Raw genomic sequence first — 21,765 nt, forward strand, 5'->3', positions numbered from 1 at the left:
CAGGCAGGACAGGGAACTGCTTGAGTGAGTCCAGCGCAGAGCCATGAAAATGATAAAGGGAGTGGAACATCTTCCTTATGAGGAGAGACTGAAGGAGCTGGGGCTCTTCAGCTTGGAGAAGAGGAGACTAAGAGGTGACCTCATTAATGTTTATAAATACATAAAGGTTGAGTGCCAAGAGGATGGAGCCAGGCTCTGCTTGGCAATGCCCAGTGGCAGGACAAGGGGCAATGGGGGGAAGTTGAGGCAGAGGAAGTTCCATGGAAACAGGAGGAAGAATTATTCCACTGTCAAGGTGACAGAGCACTGGAACAGGCTGCCATGGGGGGTTGTGGAGTCTCCCTCTCTGGAGATATTCAAGACCCACCTGGATGAGTTCCTGTGGGACCTGGTATAGGTGATCCTGCTTTGGCAGGGGCGGTTGGACTGGATGATCTCTTGAGGTCCCTTCTAGCCCCAAACATTCTGTGATTCTGTGAGTCTGAACTTAAGTACTTAAAGGATGGCTACAAAGAAGATGACAAGGACTCACATGGAAAAGATGAGTGGTAATGGGTACAAGCTACTCCTGTGGAGATTCCAGTTGGATAGAAGAGGAAAACTTGTCACATCAAAGACAATCAGCCACTGGAATAACCTCCCCAGGGAAGTGGTGGAGGCTCCAGCACTGGACACTTCTATGATCTGGTTGGAGAGGGTGCTGGGCCTTCTTATTTAAAGTATTTTTCCCAAGAAAGGTTGGATCAGATTATTCTTCAGGTTCCCTTCCAACTTCTGATTCTTTACATATATATGTTTTATTTATTTATTTATTACATTGTATACTGCATAGTTACAGGTCAGTAGGCATGACTACAAGACAGCTTGTTATGAGGAGGCCTGTCCCACCATAAAGGACTCTGAGATAAGGCACCACAGCACCCAGCCCCTCCAACACCTCCCTGAGGCTGTTTTATTGTCTGGCCTAACAGATAAGTGCCTGTAGCAAGACTGACACCAGGGACACCTGGACAAGGATGGAAGGATGATGACACTATAGAGTTGCAGTGGCTTTGCAGTCAGGTGGAAATGGGATACTTAAGGATTGGTCAAACTCTGCTGTTCTACAGTGCTTGAAGGGTGTGAGGTGCATGTCAAACCACATTTGGTTGCACATAAAGGATGAGTTGTTCTTGGTATCCCAGCCATGCTCCTAGTGCCAGACAGAGCAAGTGAATATGCTTGCTACAGCTATCCCTGCCCCTCTCTGCATACTTGCCCATAGTCTTGCTCCTGTCCCACTCCTGCTCATGGCTGTATCTCTGCTTCTGTTCTTGTCCCTGTCTCTGCCTGTATCCCTGCTTCATTCCTACATAAATACCTGCTTCTGTCCCAGATTTTGCCAGTCGCTGTCCCTGCCCATAACATTGTCCATATCCCTGTTCTGGGCATGTTGTCGCTCCTGCCTGCCCATGTCCCTGTCCAAATCCCTGTCCCTGTCCTGTCGCTGTTTACAACTCTGGCATGTCACAATCCTCGTCCATATTCTTGCCCATATCCCTTCTTCTGCCCACGGCCCCCACAGCGCCGGGGGGGCGACGGGAGGGACAGGGTGTGGGGAGACCTTTGGACTTTCGTTTCAGCAGCTGGCAGCAGAAATCGAAAGTGGAGCAGAAACAGAAACTCCGGTTTCCCGGCTCCGCCGCAGGTGCAGTTTAAGGCAGCGCGGTCAGCAGCAGCCTGTCCCTACCGCCTGCCGCCCCCTCTGCCGGGTGGGGGAGCACCAGGGGCTCCGGTGATGCTGACACTGACCGTGTGCCACTGTCGGGGCGGCATCAGGAGCTCCCATAATACTGCCACTAGCCGTGTCTCGTTGCCTGCGATGACACCAGGACTCCAGGTGGCACCGGCACTGGCTACATCTCATTCCCTAAAGTGATTCCAGGACTTCTGGTGACCCCCGCACTAGCTCCGTCGCATTTCCTGGGGTGGCACTAGGGCCTCTGGTGTCACTGGCCATATTCCATGGTTGTGGTGACACCAGGGATCTCGCTGACGCTGGTACCGGCCACATCCCATTGCCTGGGATGAAACTGTGTCCCCAGCACAAGCCGTGTCCCAGCGCTGGCCGCCCCGCAGCCCGGACACTTGATCCCTCAGGCGATGCTGCAGGCAGGGCAACTCCAGCCCCCAGACAGGGCCTAGCGCCGGGTCCCCGTGATGGGACACCACGTCCTGCCAGCTAGGCACCCAGCGTAGACCGTGGGCAGGAGCGCCCTGGGGAACGGGGGCTGGGGAGATGCGAAACTTTGGGGCCAGGGCCACCTTAACTTCCCGGCGATGACGCCATGGGGGCGGTGACACGGGGAGTTTAAAAGCTGACAGGAGCGGGCAGAGCGCGGGTAGGAGGTCAGAATACGGAGCAACTACAGCTGGCAGGATGAATGTGGGACAGATGACATCCATGAATGGGCTTTGGTCGGTGGCCCCCAGCAAGCTGGACTGCTGGATCATGGAGGAGCTGCAGCCCAGCACGGAGTTCTGCAACCAAGTGAAGGAGACAGTGAAGCAGATCTGTGACTTCTTGAAGGAGGACTGCTTCGAAAACATCCGTGTCTACAAGACTGTCAAGGTGAGCACTACCTGATGTGGGGGTCAGCCAGCACCCCTGCTGTCATTCTTACCTCTGTCCTGTTGCTCTAGCTTTTGTCCTGCCTCATTTTCCCCCAGCAGCTCTGGTGACAGGCAGCCCCTGTGCCGAGGGGCAGTGGTGCTGAGCAGGCAGGGTATCTCTCTGCAGGGTGGCTCGGCAGGCAAGGGCACAGCCCTGAAAAACAAATCTGATGCCGACGTGGTGCTCTTCCTCAGCTGCTTCTCCAGCTACCAGCATCAGAAGCAGGAGAGAAAGCGTATCCTGGATTCGATCAAGGAGAGGCTGCACGCCTGCAGGGAGAGCTTGACTTTCACAGTGCACATCAGTGAGCCCCGGTACAAGGGTCCTGACAGTATGCCACGCTCCCTCAGCCTCACTCTCCACTCCAAGAAAAATTCAGAGTCCATCGAGGTGGATGTCCTGCCTGCCTATGACGCCTTGGGTAAGAGCTGTGGGCTGGTGCTGGGCTGAGCTGTGGCATCAGCACTGGGATAGCTCTCACTCTCTTTCTCACCCCGTAGGGCAGGTGAGCAAGACTGACCCACCAAATCCAGAGGTGTATGTGAGGCTTCTGAATGCCAGCAGTGGCCCTGGGGAGTTCTCCCCTTGCTTCACTGAGCTGCAGAAGATGTTTGTGAAGCCACACCCTGCTAAGATGAAGAACCTCCTGCGCCTGGTCAAGTACTGGTACAAGGAGGTGAGAGGCTGTCTGGCTTCCTTGACGCCCACCAAGAACTCACCTTGGTCAGTTCTCTTATCTGTCTGTTTTCACCCCAGATGCTGAAGCCACAGTACCCTGATGCAGACCTGCCTCCAAAGTATGCCCTGGAACTACTGACCATCTATGCTTGGGAGAAGGGTACGAGCTCCAGTCATTCCTTCAACATGGCTCAGGGCTTCCGTACGGTGCTGGAGCTGCTGCGCCGGCACCAGGAGATGTGCATTTACTGGGAGAAATACTACTCACTCCAGCACAGACAGATTGGTGACCACATAAAACGTTTGATGCGTAGTCCCTGGTGAGGACCTTGCCTGATGGGACCCATGCCACCCACCCTGTGGTACTGCCTGGGGCTGATGGCAATGTCCACCCTCTGTTTGCAGCCCCATCATCCTGGATCCTGCTGACCCCACGGGGATCCTGGGCCAAGGCAAGGATTGGGACCTGCTGGCGCAGGAGGCAACCCGCCACCTTTTGCTGCCCTGTCTCAAAGACATCCAGCCCTGGGATGTGCAGGTAAGGCTGCTTGTGCCAGCAGGCACCACAGCCCTGCTGTTCCTACCAGCTTTGTGTACTGGTTCTTCTGTCCCCACAGCCAGCCCGGCCTGTGATAGTTGAGGTGAAGCAGCTGACAGGCAATACTGTCATGACAACAACCGTCAGCCCAAGCACCACTGTCTGGCAGCTGAAGGAGGAGATCGAGCAGACATTGGGCATCTCCCCGTATAGCCAGCGTCTGGCAAAGCAGGAAGAAGGCAGGAGCACCCCTATCCTCCAGGATGATAAGACCCTGGCCACCTACAGCATCTTCTACAACACCACACTGATGCTGCTGCACACTGAGCCCCAGGTGATGGAGGTCTTTGTGAAGGATGACAAGAACCGGACCACCACGTACAGGGTGCAGCCCACTGACACTGTCCGTCAGCTGAAGGAGCAGATCCACGCTCGGCAGGGGCCTCCTGCTGAGCAGCAGCGCCTGACGTACGGCTCCAGGGAGCTGGAGGATCGGCACACGCTGGCGCACTGTGGTGTCCAGAACAGGAGCACCATCTACATGCTCCTGCGGCTTCGGGGGGGTGCAGACCCCCAGCACTCTCAGTTGCCTGCCTGCTCATGCTCCTGAGCATTGCCCCAGCATCACCCCTGCACCCACACTGTCATGCTGGAAATAAATGCCTTGGTAGATCTCTGTGGAGCTTGCTAAGCTGGAGATGGTGCTGAGTGGTATTGGGGGATGGTGGTGGGTAGAATCCCTTGGGATGAGTGGGTTCTTCAGTGCCACTGGCTGCTAGGATGGTACAGGGACACATGGGTGCAGAGCAGTGGTGGTGCCAGAGCCTGGGGTGCCTGGTGGGGGTCTGGAGTGCCAACCCCATGCCATCTTGACCTCAGGAACAAAATGGTTCTATCTTCTGCCTCCCCTCTTCCTGCTCCTGCCTGCAGCAGCCTTTAAACCTTCCCAAATCATGACCCTCATCACCGATGGGAATTTAAGAGTGGCCCCAGTGTTTTGCCTCCCCCCAGCTCCTGTCCTCATCTGGCTCCTGCCCAGGGTCCCCCCTGGAAGCCCAGCTGGCAGGAGGTGGTGCCACACCACTGGAATGTCAACCCGTGGGCTGGGGGTGCCCTACTTGCATCAGTGCCTGCCTGTGCCCATGCAGGAGGCTCAAGTATCCGGGCTGAGGTGCAGCCAGCACTGGGTCATGGCTGGTGGTAGGATTTCACCCCAGGCAATGGGATGTGGCCGGTGCCATTGTCGGTGGGAGGTCTGGTGATGCTGCAGGTAGCAGACGCCGAGATCACCTCCCGTCCCCGGAGGTTGCCACTGGAAGGTTGCCACTGGGGAGTTTCGGTTTCTGTTTTCCAGAAACGAAAGTGCAGGGAGCCAGATGCAGCAGTGCTCTCGGGATGCAGGGGCAGACGCAGACCACAGCCTGAATCGCCTGCTTTATTGTGCTCAATTAGTACAAGCCCCCCGCGCCGCTGCTCTGTCCGGAGCGCTGGATACCATCTCTGTGCCCCCCTCATCTCCCTCCCGGGCCTTCTCCTGCCAGGCCCCCCCATGTCCCACCAAGTGTCCGTCCTGTCCCTTCGGGGTCCTGCCTGTAGCCTCCAGGACCTGAGGGTGGCCCTGCTGCCACGTCCCCAACGGTGTCATGCCCAGGGGAGGCCCGGCCCGGCCCCGCCGCTCCCTCGCCGGGGCAGCTTTACATTCATCCGTAACAGTCGTTAATAAATATTTTGGTGACTGCGGTACCGGCAGTTGCTGCTGCTGAAGCCGGTGGCAAGGGCGGCCGGCAGCCCCTCGAAAGGGTGTCAGCCTGGCTGCCCCCCAGGCCCCACAGTCGCAGTCCCCCACTGCTGTCTGCGGCCGGCTCCGGTGCTGCCGGCGGGCTGGCCGAGGCTGGTGAGGGACTTCGCCCCTGCCCGCGGCTCCGCTCCTAGGCAGAGCCCGGTGCCCGGGCCCGGCCCCGGGGTCACCAGGCGGATGTGCTGCGGGGTCTCCGCTCGGCCCGCGGCCCCTCGTGGGTGCGCCGGCGGCGAGCTTTGCGCGGCTCCTCGCCGTAACTGCGGCCGGGGGATCCGGCCTGGGCACGTGGAGGTGGCAGGGACCTTCCCCGGCTCCAGGGCCGCTGGCAGGCCCTGTCTGCAGCCCCCAACGGCGGGCGCTCCACCAGCTGGAGGAAGTCCCGGTACCAGACTTTGCGGCTGGCAGGCCCGGCGGTGAGCTGGGGGTCTCCGGCGGGTGCCATGCCCACTACCTGCCAAGCACCGATCACCTCCAGGGAGAGCTGCAGCAGGGGCTGGGTGAAGCCATGCTCAGTGGCATGGCAGACGTAGAGGCCGGCATCGGCACGCTGCACGCTGCGCAGGAGGATACCCCGCTCTGTCTGCACCACCCGCTCATCCATCTGCACCTGTGGCACCCATGGGGATGAGCAGTCAGCTTGGCATGGCATGGCATAGTCCCACTGGTGGTACCTGGCTGGGGAAAGCCTACCTCTTGCTGGGGCTCATCTGGGCTACGTTGGTACATCCAGAAGACACGGGCTTGAAGGGATTTGGGGATGCACTCCAGGAAGGCGGTGCTGCCCTCCACCCCATAGAGCTGCTTCTGGGGCACACTGCCTCGACGGGGATCTGGAGGAGACATGGCCCAACTATCAGCCTCTGTCCTGGCAGGGCTAACCCCCAGCCCCCAATTGGGTCCCAGCTCACCTTCTGAGCAGAGCGTATTTGGGTCACCATTACGGATGTCTTGCCGACGAAAACGCCTGCAGGAAGGTGGCAGAGGAGCAGGAGCTGGGGCAGCGGGGCTTGTACCCCTCACCATGGCCTCAGGGCAAGCTGGCTGGCCCAGCATCATACTTTGGCATCTCACCTACCTCTTAGTGTTAGGCACATAACGGGTGCAGGTGGTGCCATCCCAGGCACAGTATGGGTCCCGCGCCAGGCAGCACTCAGCACAGGCTTTGCCGTAGGCACCACAGCGGTGCAGGGACAGCTGGGCCAGTGCTGTAGCTGAGCCAGCATAGAGTTGATGCTGTGGAGGAGAGCAGGCCTGAGCACTCCTATGCTGTGGCATGGGGCCCAGTAAAGCCATGGTGGAACACAGGGACCCACCTGGGATTCCCACTTACCCGCTTTGAAGAGAGCTGCAGGCTGGTGACAGGGGAGGCATCCTGCAGGCAGAGTATGAGCAGGGGTTAGGGGCTGGGGGGGGTGGAGGGACATCAGGCATCCAGGCTGCTAGCTCACACATCCTGGCAGCTGGAGCACTCAGCGTAGTCCAGAGTACATGCAGCACACAGGGGTGCTGGGGAGCTCTGACTGGGGTGGTGCAGGGTGCCTCCCCTCACCTGGAAGACCTGCAGCTCCTCCAGCAGCAGTGGCTCCATGTGGTGCCAGCTCTCCTTGGCCATTGAGACTACCTTCAGCACTGTGCCAATGTCTGTGGGTAGGGAGGAGTGAGGCTGCAGGTCCCAGCCCCAGCATCCCCCCAGCCATCCACCCCTGCCCTGGCCTGGGGGTCACCACGTGCCTGTGCCAATGAAGAGGACGTCGTAGTGGCCATCAGCAGCAGCGACACGGTCCACAGCAATGCGGGTGAAAGTGTAGGGAACGGAGGCTTGCAGGAAGAGGGGGCGCTGGCTGTGGGGCAGCACTGGGTTGTACATCAGTGGGTGGTGCCGGGCAAACTGGATCACCTCATCCGGGAAATCTTTGGTGGAGCCAAAGGTGCCAAAGGTTTTGCTGGGGCACTGCAGGGAGGCATCACTGACTCAGCAAGGGTCTCACTCCCCACGCACCCCAGATACCAACATCCTACTGGTGGCAGCTTGGACACCTCTCTGCCACATACCATGCCTGGGCGGGGGTATGGCACACGTCCCTGATATGACACCCACTGATAGTTGGGGCCTTCCTTGTGTGCGAAGGGGCCCAGGAAAGCTCGGCGAATGTCGGCCATGGTATAGACACAAACAGCTGAGCCCTGGAAAACAGAGCTGGTGGGGGAGAGATAGGGTGATGTGAAGGACAAGGGTGGCACTGTCAGCCATGGGAGGTGCAGTAAGGAGGGGGCTCAACCTGGAAGTGGAGAAGATGGCATAGACCAGGGGGTTGCGCTTGTCCTTTGTCTGCAGCAGGAAGACATCTCCTGTAAGACAGAAGGGCATCAGCACTGCCCTAATGTGCCAGGACCACACCTGACCACCCTAGGGGGCGCATCCTTATCCCCCTACTCACGGAGCTCATTGAAGTGGGTGTCTGCCCCATCAGGTCCTGGCACAGCACAGACGAGACGTGCCTTCAGGAAGGTTGTCCACTTGTTCACCAGGCTGCGCTGCCCACCCATGTCATTCTGCCAAAAGAGGATACCAACGTCAGTAGCAGTGGGTGGCACCCACAGGTACCTCTGGACCCCAGTCCACCCACCTGTGGATGCTCTTACCCGGCAGATCTGGCCAATACGGGCAAATGTGGTCTTGCCCAGGCCCTGCTGACGTTCCACGGCCGTCTCACGGAAGAAGAAGTAGATCTTGTCATCATCAGGGTCCTCGCTTTCTGGCACCCAAAAAACAGCCACGAACTTGGGCTCTGCGGGCAGAAGGGTACTTCCTCCAGTGCCTCTGCTATCTCTGCTCCCTGGGCACCCACTGGGGTCCCAAGTGAGCACAGATCTGTCTCTGCCCAGCTGCAGGGCAGAAGCAGAGTGACAGTGGGACCCCACCAGGCACCAGAGGTCTGCAAGAGGCACAGACCACCCCCGAATCACCCTGCACAAGCAGTGGAGGACAGAGCGTAGCTGAGCCTGGAGCACTCACTGCCCCAGTATCTCCAGGGAGCAGAGATGCCGTGCCGAGGTGCCAGCAGCCCCATTGCCGTCCTGCTCCCTGGCACTGACCGTTGAGCCAGCGAGAGTCGTGCTGCTCAGTGCGGATGGAGGGACGTTGGCCCAGGCTGCGGAAGATGGTAAAGTCACGGCCCATCAGATCGGTGGCCACCCCGGAGTAGAGCTCCTCTCCTGGCAGGCACCGAGGGAAGTGTTATGGGGCACCCCCTGGCACCTCCCACCACACTGCACCCCAGCACCAGGTTTGGCTCTCCCTTACCCATGAGGACAGAAGCAGCTGCATGCTGGGGGTCATAGGGGCTCTTCCCCTTGCCATCCTCAGTGCGCTGAGGGTCCAGCTTGAAGATGGGCTCCTGGAGGGGGTAAGGATGGGTGGGGGGGTGGGTGGCAGCAGGTGGGGGCCATGGTGATGCTGGGGCAGCATGGGCCTCACCTCTGCATGCTGGCCAGCCTCCACGAAGGCACAGACCGGATGGAAGGCACCAGTGCCGCAGGCGTACAGGTGGGTCCGGTTGTAGGCATGGAGTATCTTCACAAAATTCATGCACTCAGCCTGGAGGCAGAGGGCATAGGAAGATGGTATTAGAGTGGCTCCTTGGCACTCCCCCTGGCATCCCCAGGCATCCCCAGAAACTCACAGTGATGTCCTTGCCAGCCCAGTTGCACTCCTCCCTCCATTCGACTGGTGCTGGCCAGTAGATCTGCAGGGTGTCAGGGAAAGAGGGATGTTCACAGCTCTGGGGAGTGCCTCGGGCCACCCAGCCGGTGTGTCCTCCCCAGTTACCTTCCTGTCCCGCTGACTGATGTCATCCAGGGCCAGGGAGAGCAGGTGGTTCTGGGCGCCGACAAAGAGGCGGCCACGCTCCTCGTCCAGCAGCAGGGCCTCGTAGCAGCATGAGCGCTCCAGCGTGAAGAGCTGCAGCCCGTGGCGAGCCCGCAGCTCTGCCAGGAGCCAGCAGCACTGTTCAGCTGGGCCCCGCCACGGCACCTGCCACTGTCTCTGTGTGTTCTCCTGCCCCAGAGGTGCCCCGCAGGGACCTGGGTCTGCCCATGACTCCCCTGCCATGCCAACCCCTCCCCCAAACCTGTCCTACTCGCTTAACTGGGTTCATTAACCCTCTGCCAGCCCAGCACCCATCCTCACACCAGTCTGGCACCTATCCCTCAACTAGCTAGCACCCATTCCTACGCCATCCACCACCTATCCCTATGCTGGCCCAGCACTCATCCCCACACCACCCAGCACCCAACTGTGACCCAGCCCAGCGCCCATCTCTGTGCCCCCCAGCACCCAACTCTGACCCAGCCCAGCAGCCATCCCTGTGTCTCTCAGCACCCAACCCTGCACCACCCACCCTAGCAACAGGCAATGGGGGAGAAGCAGCCATTCCCTGCCCTGCGGAACTAATCCCACCGTGGCGGGAACAAACAGCCCTTTGTCAGGCTGGGAGGAGAACGCTCACTGGGACCTGCTGCTGGACAAAGACCCTGCGCCGTGCTGGAGCCCACAGAGTAGGCAGCCAGGTCATGGCACTGGCTCCCCGGCCAGTACAGTGTCCCACAGTGCCACGGCACAGCAGCTGTGGTTAGGGAGTGCCACCACGGTGCACTGCAGGGGTATGGGCACCTGAGCCAGCACATGCCAGGGTCAAGAGTGCACTTCAGTGCAGGCATGGCCCTGAGGGCAGGCAGGTGGCCCTGGAGGGTTGGCAGATTGGAACCTGGCAGCCCGTGCCAATGTCCATCACCCTACAGGAAGGGCAGCAACAGTGCTGGTGAGGCAGCAGTGATGGTGTTTCTCACCTCTTCTGCCTTGCTGCCCTCCAGGATGCTCTGGTCGCCAGGGATGATGCTGAGTGCTGACAAAGGACCAGCGTACCCGTGCCCGACCCCCCATCCCCTCACCCTGCTTGCGTCCCATGCTCACCAGGGAAGGCCAGCTTGAGGCGGGGGGTGGCAGTGGGTGGGGGCTGGCCGGCGGCGGGGCCACACAGCAGGAGTAGGACTAGAAGCAGGAGCAGCGTGCAACTCATGGCTGGGGGCGGGCTGGCGGCTTGGTGGCTGGGGCAGAGAACAGAGACCTCAGCTCGGGTTACAGCTCCCAGACCATGATCTCTCCCGGGGATGGGTACTGCTGATGGGATACAGAGAGCCCTGAGCATCAGTGTAGGGCAATCCCAGAACAATACAAGGTCACCCCCCAGACTGGGCTCGACCCAGTGATTGGGGGGGAACATGGGACAGCCACATCCCTTCCTGGACTTTAAGCCCCAGTTAAGCCAGCCTGAACCATAAGGAGCTTTAGGAGAACCCTTCTTGCTCCTGCCTGTGGGGAAACTGAGGCAGCCCAGCTGATTAGCTCCTGGCCTTCCCCATGCCTGCCCAAGCCCTGCTGTTAGAAGGTCACTGGGCTGTGCCCATTCCGGCCTGCAAGTGGAGAACTATCCTGTGGGGACAGGGACAAGGACAGAACACATGCTGGAGTACTGTCAGCTAGACAGGGAACCCTGGGCAGGCAGCTGGCTCCTGAACACTCCCATGATTTGGCCCCTGGCCCTCCAAGTATCATCATGTGAACAGGAGCTTGGTTTGGGACAGGGCCGGCTCTGGCCAGGCAGATGTTCAAAGACTATAGGTGAGCCCACACTGGTGTGTCCACCATCCTCATAGGCACCCACTACAGGGTGAGAATAGCTCCACCAGCTCCAGCACTGGCATGCTTTTCCCTGGGGAGCAGGAGGTGATGGTTATCATGAGCACTGTGCCAACATGCAGCTTCCTGCCTTGCCCGCCAGCCATACCACGGGCAGCTGCAGGCAGCTGGGGCACGCCAGCCAGCACCTCCCCATGCCGCGTGCAGAGCACAAGCCTGGCCACACCAGTCACCAGCTTCTGGTGCAGATGATGGGTTTCACCTGTGCCACTGCCATCGTGGCCTTGCTGGGTCACCACTGATGACCAAAAACCCTGCCACAGAACCAGGGTTCGGCGCAATTGCCCCAGGCTACAACACCCAGCTCAGCCATGGGGTGAGATGGGACATGGTGGTTGCCAGGCCAGGGGGCAAATGTGTGTGGCAGTGTCTGGCAGAGATCTGGGCACATCTGCCTGTTGCTTGGCATGGCCAGCCAGGGCATGCCCTGGGCTACATCGGGCAGGGGCAACTGGAGGTGATGGCTGGGTGAGGAGAGAGTTCTGGGCTGTCAGTGGGCAGCAGGCAGGAGCCCCAGCCGGGCATGGTGCTGTGGGGCTGGGCTGCCCAGTCACTTGGCAAGAGGGCCACAGATGCTAATAGCATTTCCAGAGATGCTGGGACAAGGCAGGTGACCTGTGTGGGTCTGCCAGCCCCTTCAGCCAGCCAGCCACAGCCGTGCCGGGGGCACTGGGGGTTCTTCCTGCCTGCCTGGGACTTGCCAACGCCTGATGAGGGCCCAGGGCAGACCTCCGGGCACGGACTCCCAACGCCGTCTGCCCCGACCCGATGGTGGCGCGGGAGGCAGGTCGTGGGGAGCAGGTGGGCAGCACTGGACACTACCGGTGTCAACACTTGCAAATCCAGCCCCTGAGACCCGCGGTGCCAATCACCCCTGGTCCCCGATGCCAGCCTCAGCACGGAGTCAGCGCCCGTACTCCTGGTGCCAGCCCAGACAAACCCGGCCACTTCGGTGTCAGCCGGGAGACGGACCGTGCCGCCAGCACCACCACCCCGCCCCCCCACCCCCGGTGCCAGCTCGGACAGACCCCGACGGCAGCGCAGAGACCCCCGACCCGGGACACCCCGTCTCCGACCCGGGAGCCCCCCGTCTCCGGCATACTCCAGCACCCTGCCCGACCCACGACACCCACCTGGGTCCCGACTCGGCTCGGCGCGGCCCGGCCCCGCCCTCCGCGTCCGCTGGGAAGGAGCGAGGCGGCCCCGGCGGGGCGGGGCGGGGCGCGGCCCGGCGCGGCCTGGGGTTAGCAGGGGGAGGAATGTGTGCGCATAGGCGAGGGCACACACGCTCGTGTACAAACATGCACACACGTGCGAGCGGGCGCAAGCACCCAGGCAACCACACACACGCGTGCTAACTCCTTCATGAACACTCACATGCGTGTGTAAACTCACAGACGTGCAAGCAGGCATGTGTGAGAACACAGCCATGCACAAACACCCCCACACACACACGTGTGCAAGCACACCCGCTCAGACTCACATGCAAGCACAGAGTGCACACAGGCACACGCACACAGGGGCACAAACACACACAGCACACACACAGGAGCACACATTCACACAGGAGCACGCAATCACACACAGGAGCACACACTCACACAGGAGCACACTCATGCCCCCTGGGACACACTGCCACCCACGTGGTGTACAGTGACACCCATGATGACACCCACTGCCCGTAGGGCAGAGCGAAGAATGCCACAGTACATGAGTGGCACAGCACACCAATGGCAGGACTGCTTCGGCCCTGGGGCAGGCAGCTGCCACCTGGGTGCTTCCTGCCTAGGTGTGGGGTGCTGTGGTGTGCTGGGGCCATGCCAGGGACACTGGGGGCCTTGGTGGGGGCGGCAGGGGGCTGGTTCTGTGCCCCGCTCAGCTGCAGCCCAGATGTCTGGCCTGGGCCCAGCCCGGAGCAAACAAAATTCCTCTACTGCTTCCCATTTTCCAGCCATCGCTGCCAAGAATAGCAAGTGCTGAGTGGTGCCGGCAACGCGGCCACGCGTGCCTCAGTGGGCAGGGCTCGGGGCAGGGGGGGACACGGGTGGCCCTGGGGGCTACCCATTCCTTGTCCTTCCTGCACCCCTGGCTGTCCCTATGGGTGGAGGAGTCCAGGAAGGTGGATCTGGTGTGAGTGGGGAGGTGGAGGGTGGAGGTAGCAGTAGGTGCAGGCAGCAGCAGGTACAGGTGGGCTGGCAGAGAGTGCAGGAAGGCTTGGCAGCAGATGCAGGAAGCTGGCAGCAGGCACAGGCTGGCAGCAGGTGCTGACAGCCTGGTAGTGGGTGGAGGCAAGTCAGGTGCAGGTGCAGGCAGACAGCTGGCACATGCAGGCAGTGGCTTCAGCAGGCTGTGGCAGCTGTGCAGGCAGGCACAGGCAGGATGACAGCAGGCAGGAGAAGCTGTGCCAGGCAGAGTGCCTGGGCAATGCTTTTCCATCTTACTGCTGGTAACCCTTCTACTGTACTGCTGGTAACCTTTCTACTGTACTGCTGCACTGGTGTGACAGAAGGATGGTGTCAGGCACCAGCCCAGCACCACCACTTATGCTTTCTCAGTCATTCCATGGTGCCAGGTGACAGCCCAGAGCCATAGGTGGCAAAGGGGATGGGGACAGAGAGAGGACAGAGTAGATGGAAGGGGTGCTGCTGGCACTGGTATGGCATGGGTTACTCTGCCGTAAGACCTTGCTCAGGAGCTGCAGCAGGACTTTGGGCTGAATGACCCCCACAGGATTGGGCATAGTGTCTCTATTCCCCCCTAACATGGCAGGCTGGGACAGGGTGGGTGGGGATGTTGTGCCCCACCCTGTATAGTGGGCACCTTCTTATGCTGTGCCAGCACTATGCCTCAGTTTCTCTTCACCCAGCTAGGATCTTTTCACCTAGTGCCACTCCTGGCATGTGTGGTGAGGTGGCTGGGTGGCGTCACCATCACTCCAGCTCCAGAGCCCTGCGGGAACCTCCCTGGCAGCAGTTCTGCCTGGAGAAACCATCAGGCGTCAGAAAGGCCGGGCTTCCATCCCGGAAAATCGGAGCGGCAGGGATGTGCCACGTCACCTGCTGGCCACCCCTTCCCGCGGCGCCGGGGGTTTTCTGGCAAGCGCTGTAGCCTCTGGGCGCTGACATGGTGGCTGTCCCCATCTGGAACGGGCATTGGCACCAGCATCCCGCCCTCGTGCCCATGCTGCTCTCTGTTAGCCCTGCTGAGGGCGGTACAGCCAGGTGCCGGGAGCCTGGCTCCCCACCAGCGTGAGGGTGGCACCGCCGACGGCACGAGCAGGTGCTGGCACCTTCACTCCTTTGATCCCTTCCCTGCTGCCGGTGGATCCGTGCTTCCTCTGCCAAATCTCCCCCGGCGGTTCCGTATCTGGCGAGCATTCTAGCTCTGCCAGAATCGTGTGAGCCCCCGGCGGTGTTTGCGGTAGGAAACGGCTCCTCTCCGCCTACACAGAGTTCCTGGGGGTGCTGAGGCAGCAGGCAGCGGCTGACGGCTCCTGCACCTCCTGGGCTGGTGGATGAGCTAGCCCTGTATGGGTGTATCTGTGCCGTGGGATGGGTAACTGGTACTGGTGGCTGCTGGAGAGCCAGCACGGAGGGAGACAGACTAGGATGAACACCTCTTACCCACTGGGATGGGGACAAATCCTGCACCCCAAACAGGAGCAGTACCTCACTGAGATAGCCCTGGGGATGCCACAGAGACCTGCAGGGTGGCCCAACTCCCTGAGGGGTAGGGAATCTCCCTCCACCCTAGGGGAGTCATCATGGCAGAGGCTGGCCAAAACCCAGGGGAGCAAGGTGAGCTGTGCTTTGCTGACCAGTGCTTTAGCATCCCTATGCCACCTGAGCTTGGGATGGCCCTGCTTCCCAAGAGCTACAGTTTTGCAGTGGGATGGCCTTTGTCAGCATTGCTAGTGACACTGCTGGCTTGTTGCAGGGAAAGGAGGAAGAAGAGAGAGGAGAGGTATCTTCACTCCAGCCTGCACCCATGTGGCTGGAGCATGCGCTCTTTGAGATGCAATTCCCTGGGCTTAGCCACTCCAGAAAGTTCTCAGCTTTAGGCTTCCTCTGGGAGCCCCCCCGGCATGGGAACTTTCACTCTCTGCCTCTGTGGCTCCTCCATCCCTGGTTAGGTTAGATCCCCATACCAAGCCTTGCTTCCCACTGCAGCCTGCAGCTTTTCCAGGGTGTGAGGTGAGCCCTGCTGTGACCTAAACATCTTGAGGATCCTATCAATGCTTTGATGGTGTCTCCTTGCCAGAACACCTGGCTTGGCAGTACATCAAGACAGGAAAGGGGCTACATGTCCATGTGGCACACGTTATTGGGCCATGGGTTGCCATCAGGCCTCAGGTGCAAGAGGATGATGCGCCAGGCCAGGCTGGAGCCCATGGAGTGCCATGTGTGCTGTTGTGAGAGCTTGGCTGACAGAAAACAAATGCACCTGAGCCAGCTGCAGCTTTGTAGTGTGGCATGATGGCAATATCCTGGGGACACCAGCTCAGGAGATATTTCATCTGTGGATACACTGCCCCAATCCTGCATCCACTCCACCATCACAACATGCCACTGGAAACCCCCACAGCAGGGAGCCACGTGGCCCCAGCACATTCCTGCCGGGATTAGGTACCAGTTCCTGGCAGCACCATGCTGGTGTAGTCTAGCTAATCCTTTTTTAATTGTCCCCACCCTGCTCTGGTCGACTCAGGGGATATGGGGTCCCGGGGCCATTCCAGCGCTTGAGCCCATCTTGGGTATCATCACTGGGTGTCTCTGCTGTGGGACTGAGTCATGGGGTGCATGGTGAACCTTTGTGGAAGCACAACAGCTTGGGAAAGGGAGGGATTATGGGCTTCTAGGATCCCATCCTGCTGCCCTAGAGTGACTCTGTCCTCATCCTCATTACTACTGGCAGCCAGGCTCCAGGGCAGGCAGATAGGCTGTGTCCTATGTGCTGAGCTTGAAGCTCTTCAAAACCATTCCAGATGGGCAGGAGCCTGTAAGGCACCAAAAATTATTATAGATGTAGCTCCACATTGTTGGGAGAATTGTTTGGAGCACAGGGAGCCTGGCCTTGGCTCCCAGGGTCGACCAAGGGACTTTGAGACCCTGGAGACGCTCTGGCGACAGAGTCGACAGAGAGACTTTAGGACCTTGGAGTCTGCACCAGCCGAGCGTTCCACCGCCGAATCGGGGCGGGTGGCTATACTTAACCGCAGCGTGAAGCTATAAAAGCTGTCATGGTATGGCGGACTGGGGATCAGCTGCAAGGGGATCAGCTGCTATGGGAATTGACTACTGCTGAGGAAGATGTGCTGAGAAGTCTGTCGAGGACTGCTGAGAATAGCAGCTGGGAGCTGAGCTATCTCAGAACCTGTTAACAGCTGCGGAGACCTGCTGCTGGGGGTCTCTGCTAGCTGCCATCACCTGGAGAACTGCCATTGCGACTCCTGAGAGCTGCCATTGCCCCAGAGAGCCATCATCACCGCCCTGGAGAGCTGCCAACCTACCTGGCCCCCTCTCGCCACCCCTGTTCGCGTCATCCCCGCTCGCGTGATCGCGCCGCATGCTCCCTACAGGTCGGACCCCCGTGGCGTTTATACCTGCTGCCTGTTAAAGAGGTTTGGCACTTGGCTCCGTTGGAGTCTTGATTCTGTTCCCGAGAACGTTAAGTTAGTCACGCTAAAGATCCACCTGGGCATCACTCAAGAAGTTAAGTTCAGCTCTTTTGATATCTGAGGACTAACTGGAAAACAAGGGGTCTTAACTTCTGCTAAATTATCCACCATTGCATCATGAGAGAGTCTCAGTGGAGCCATGGCACACAGGGCACGGCACACAGGCTCTCTGCTGCAGGCCTGGCCCTTTCTGTGTCCTGCTGGAAAGGCAGGAGAGATGCTGACAGTGTCTCCTTGCCTGCTTCCCTACCCCAGCCCCTCTGGCCCTTCCCTGTGCCACACCAACTGGTGGCATCCAGCGCCTCTGGGCTTTAAAAATAGGCTGGTGTCCCTGCCACAGGGTTGGTAATTTTAGCTGGGGTGTGTCTGGCTGGGAAGCATGCAGGACCGTTCATTTTGCTCTGGCTGGCCTGACTACGTCCACACCCAGGTCAGTCACCTGCTGCCCACTCACTCATCTCTCTCCTGGGGCAGCACACAGCTTTGTTCACCTTGGCATTGGTAATGCCTGGTAGGATGGCCAGGACAGGGGAGTGGGGACAAGGGTGCCTGGATCCCCCCCTCAGCCTGTCTGTTCCCTATCTGTTGCATTTTCCCCCCAAAGCTGGTGGCATTGAAGAGCAGCATCCTACTGCCACAGCACCCAGCAGCACCCAGCCAGGCAGTAGCAGACACCCTGCTCTGCCCACTCTCCTCCTCTCACCCTGGCCCCCCAAGACAACAGCCACTTCAGATTGCCTCCCACGGTGCTCCCGCAGAGCCGTGGCGGCTGGGAAGTCTGGGGGACCACCACTGAGAATAATGCAGCTATTGAGGGCTGAGCAGGCGGCCCTAGCACGGCACAATAGAGCCTTGTCTGCTGGCCCAGCTCCCGCTCCTGCCCAGCCTCGTGCCCAGCATTGGGTTCCTCTCTTCCCCAGATGACTCAGAGCTCTCCCAGGTGCCATCCAGGGCAAGCACCGCTGGGGCTGAGCTGGTGAGCATGGTGCAGAAAGTCGCAGATGGGAGAGCACTAGGTGAACCTCCTTTTCCCTCAGCCAGCCCCAGAGGAAGGGGCATTGCCCAGTGCATCAGTGCTTGCCCTGATCACCCCAGCTGGGACCGGACTTGGGAGTCCCCACTCAGCTGTGGGGTGACGGGAACAAGGTCACGGCATGTGCCTGGTGATGCCTTCACTTCCCTCTCAGGCCATATCTGAGCCCACCAGCACTCAGCACACACAGAGGGGAGCCAAGGACCTGACATCCCCCCCTGGAGAACTCTCCCACTACAGCACATACCCCACCCCAACCCCACAGTCCCCTTCAGTGGGCAGCCCAGTGCCCTGGAGCCGCTGTCTCACCTGCTACAGTGCGTGGGCTTTGCTGGAGCTTGCTTGCCTCCTCTTCTGGTGGGTGAACTGGGGCTGTGGCTGCCGCCTGCTCTTTAAACCCCAAATCCCTGGTGCTGGGCACCAATCCCGCCGGCGGCGGGGGTGGAGGGAGGGGACGCAAAGCCCCGGTCCCTGCTCTCAGGGCCAGCACCAACAAAAGACAACTGTATTCCGTGACCTCCCTGTGTACCCAGCGACCCGGCCAGCTGCTCCGAGACAGTGCCTTCAGATCCCGGAGCTCCCTGGATGCCGCCACTCCCTTCACCTGTATCGGGAAGGCAGGAGAGGTGTGGGTGAGCCGTGGGTTCCTGATTGCAGCTGTGGAGACTCACAACATCCGCAAGGACCTGGTCCTTCTGCCTGGAGGGGTGTGAGGGCAAAGGCGCTTTCTGTCATTCCCTGCTTCGTGTGCTCCTGCAAACCCCAGTGGGGCTGGAGGAGGATGATGGGGTCGTGGCTGCTGCCATGGTGCTCATGCCCAGGGGACTCACCCCATGGGACCCTCACAGCCCCACCCCACTGGGGCAATGGAGCTGGAGAGCTGCCTGTGAAGCATCTCTGTGGTCCGAAGGCCGAGCAGCCTGTGCTGCCTCATTAACGCAGGGTAAATGTGTAACAAGCTGTCAGCCAGGCCAGGGCAGTTGGAGCTTCACGGCTCATTTCGCCAACCCAGCATGCCAGGATCCAGGGATGTGGTGGCTGTACCCAGCAGGATCCACACATCCAGGGCAGAAGGGAGAAGAAAGGTCTGTCTTGTGGCCAGGCACGATGGAGTGACTTCAGCGCTTGCTGGGAGGAATGGAGAGGGCAGTAAGCAGAGCTAGGACAGGAACAAGCCCATTCATGGAGTGGGAAAGCTGACACACCACCCACGCCTGCCCCAGCCTCCAAAAGGCTGTGGCTGAGCCCAGCTGCCCACCAGCAGGACACGAGGGTGGGGGAGCCGGGCTCTGCTTCATGGTGCCCGCCGGCACAGGAAGCAATAGGCACTGATTTAATAAAGAAAACAACCAGAATATTTTCCATTTGAAGGCAAGATTTCCCCTCCCCCTGGTATGGTAGTGGCCAGGTGCTTGGCATGGCTGCCCCAGAGGCCGTGGAGCCTCTGCCTGTGGAGATGGGCTGGGTTGGCAATTGCTCTGCAGTGGGAGTTGGGGGCTATGGGGTCTGCCAGCACCGTCTGTGCTGGGGAGTTGCGTGCGGTAGTTTAACGCTGGGGGGAAATTTCAACCCACCACATTATGCCAGGCCCCAGCTACCTTCCTAGGATCTGTGCCCTGTGCAGGAATAGAGGGGCTGGGGGGACCAGAAACTGGGATGTCGGTGCCGCTGTGGAGATGTACTTATGCCTGTGCAGCTGCAGGCCATGGTGTTGTTACAAATGACCGAGCCAATTAAAGTTGATTGGTTATAGTTTTAATTCGAAAGGAGCAATTTTAAAGCAATAAGAGACATGCAGAACAGCGGCTGGGTGCTCAATGCACACTACTGACTTTCTAACTACCCTTTAAATATTCTACCCTTAATACATATGCATATAAAGGTGGGTTTATTTAAATTAGTTTGCCCTTCTGGTGGTCTTTCAATGATGTAATCCTCTAGTCAGCACAGCCGGTGTGCTAAGGCCTTGTGATTGTGTCTTTTTAGCTCTGTTACAACCAACGTCCTTCCCAGGGATGGGTTTTCACATAGGTTCTGTTAATTCTCACAGTTGTCCCTTGTGTCCACGTCTTCTGTGGCAATCTCTTCCTTTCTCATCCTTGAACAACTTATTATTTCATGATACTCCAACTGTTAGCTGTTAATTCCTCACCTTTCACTAGGGCAGTAGTATACATACATTAAAGCAAATAAAATTAATAAACAACAGGTTATAACAAAACCTAAAATCTTACTCTGTACTAAAACAAGTCAAATTAATCATAAACAACTGATTGTAATAAGGCCTAAAAAGAATCTCACTCTAGTTACATATGTAAGTTCCCAGTGTCTGATCCCTTGTTTCATCATTCATGCTCCTGCTTTTGCTTTAATCAAAAACCATCTAACTGACACAAATTATCGTTCCATTTATCACAGTGTGCCACAGCTGACGGGGTGCTGATGCGTACCTCGCTGTGCTGTGGTGTGCTGAATACCACAAGGTACTGTGCAGCGTTGAACCCCATGGGTAGTTTTTGGTTGTCTGGGGACCCCAGGGTGTGGGGGATCCCCCCCAGGTGACACACCCAACCCTTAGAATCATAGAAGTTTTAGTTGGAAAAGACCTTTAGGATCATCAAGTCCAACTGTTAACCCAGCACTGCCAGGTCACCACTAAACCGTGTCCCTCAGCACCACATCTCCACAGCTTTCAAACACAGGAAGGGATGGGGACTCCATCACTGCCCTGAGCAGTCTGTTCCTGTGGGAGTACTTGAGAGAAGCCAAGGCTGCCCCATGGTAGGATGAGCTGTGTGGAGAGAAGGCTTCTGTGGACGCATGAGCATGATGGAGTGGTGGGTGCTGGGAAAGCCCCAGTGGGGCCAGGCAAGATGCAAGGTGGGAGCGAGGAGGACACAAGCAGGGCCCGGGCAAGGTGCGGGCAGAATGCAGGCAGGGTACGGGCAGGGCGGAGACGAGGCCTGTCCTACCCGCAGCCGCCGTCAGAGGGCGATCGGGGCCCATCCTGTTGGGCCGGGGAGGGGCTGAGCCGGGGCGGGGCCAGCGGGGTGTGGGCGGGGACCGAGCCTGACGTGGAGCATCCAGAACCCGGATATGGGACGGGCAGAGCTGGGGCGTGTGGGTGTCCGGAGCCGGGCATGGGGCAGCCGGTACCGCCGTGGGGCTGCTGTGGGCACTCTGGTGCTGGGGCTTTCGCCCCTCTCCCACCCGTGAGCGTGGTAGCAGGGCAGGGCCGGGCCGTCCCCAGCCATGGCGCAGATGTCCCGGGACGTCACGGGACCGCAGCATCTTGCGTGGGCGGTGTGCCGGCGTCACCAGCGCCATGCTCGGGGATTCAGCCGGTGGGAACCGGGAGCAGCTGGCTGGCTGCGGCCGTGGCACTGCCGTCACCTTGCCGGCAGCTGTCCGTGCCCCGGCACCTGTACCTCGTCCTCCCTGAGGACAAGCCGGAGCTGCAGTGCCAGTAGGGTGACTGGAAGCCTGTGTCCTCTGTCCCCGCTCTAGCCACAGTGCAGTCACTGCTAGTGGCAGCATCCCCCAAGCCCATCTAGGCCATGCTTCCATTGCCAGCCAAGCCTGGAGCTGGTGATGGATGGGTAGCAGGTGGGGCTTACTGCCCACAGGCAG

General features: G+C 59.4%; 2 protein-coding genes across 2 annotated transcripts; one reads left to right on the top strand and one right to left on the bottom strand.

Moving 5' to 3' along the window:
* Nucleotides 1-2,394: 2,394 nt before the first annotated feature.
* On the top strand, nucleotides 2,395-4,479 carry LOC104306686 (2'-5'-oligoadenylate synthase 1). Its single transcript, XM_009907676.2, has 6 exons — nucleotides 2,395-2,611; nucleotides 2,780-3,074; nucleotides 3,154-3,329; nucleotides 3,410-3,651; nucleotides 3,737-3,869; nucleotides 3,949-4,479. The coding sequence occupies exons 1-6, from the start codon at nucleotides 2,420-2,422 to the stop codon at nucleotides 4,477-4,479; spliced, it is 1,569 nt and encodes a 522-aa protein (XP_009905978.2). The 5' UTR covers nucleotides 2,395-2,419.
* Nucleotides 4,480-5,435: 956 nt separating this feature from the next.
* On the bottom strand, nucleotides 5,436-21,462 carry LOC104306687 (semaphorin-3B). Its single transcript, XM_054177700.1, is given in 23 exon segments — nucleotides 5,436-6,274; nucleotides 6,358-6,497; nucleotides 6,576-6,631; nucleotides 6,743-6,900; nucleotides 6,998-7,039; nucleotides 7,217-7,308; nucleotides 7,399-7,618; nucleotides 7,720-7,864; nucleotides 7,947-8,016; nucleotides 8,106-8,220; nucleotides 8,311-8,456; nucleotides 8,764-8,883; nucleotides 8,972-9,065; nucleotides 9,146-9,265; nucleotides 9,351-9,413; nucleotides 9,497-9,654; nucleotides 10,640-10,846; nucleotides 12,127-12,663; nucleotides 16,592-16,688; nucleotides 16,935-16,997; nucleotides 18,665-18,739; nucleotides 18,990-19,121; nucleotides 21,079-21,462. Coding segments are annotated over 23 exon segments (3,675 nt in total). The 3' UTR covers nucleotides 5,436-5,833.
* Nucleotides 21,463-21,765: the final 303 nt, after the last annotated feature.

This window comes from Dryobates pubescens, chromosome 1, assembly GCF_014839835.1.
Source record: "Dryobates pubescens isolate bDryPub1 chromosome 1, bDryPub1.pri, whole genome shotgun sequence".
Taxonomy (NCBI): domain Eukaryota; kingdom Metazoa; phylum Chordata; class Aves; order Piciformes; family Picidae; genus Dryobates; species Dryobates pubescens.

Excerpts from the sequence above, each read along its gene's own strand:
- LOC104306686 (XM_009907676.2), top strand. The coding sequence starts at position 2,420 with ATGAATGTGGGACAGATGACATCCATGAATGGGCTTTGGTCGGTGGCC. Across the intron at positions 2,612-2,779 it reads GTGTCTACAAGACTGTCAAG|GGTGGCTCGGCAGGCAAGGG; the intron begins GTGAGCACTACC and ends ATCTCTCTGCAG. Across the intron at positions 3,330-3,409 it reads TCAAGTACTGGTACAAGGAG|ATGCTGAAGCCACAGTACCC; the intron begins GTGAGAGGCTGT and ends TTTTCACCCCAG.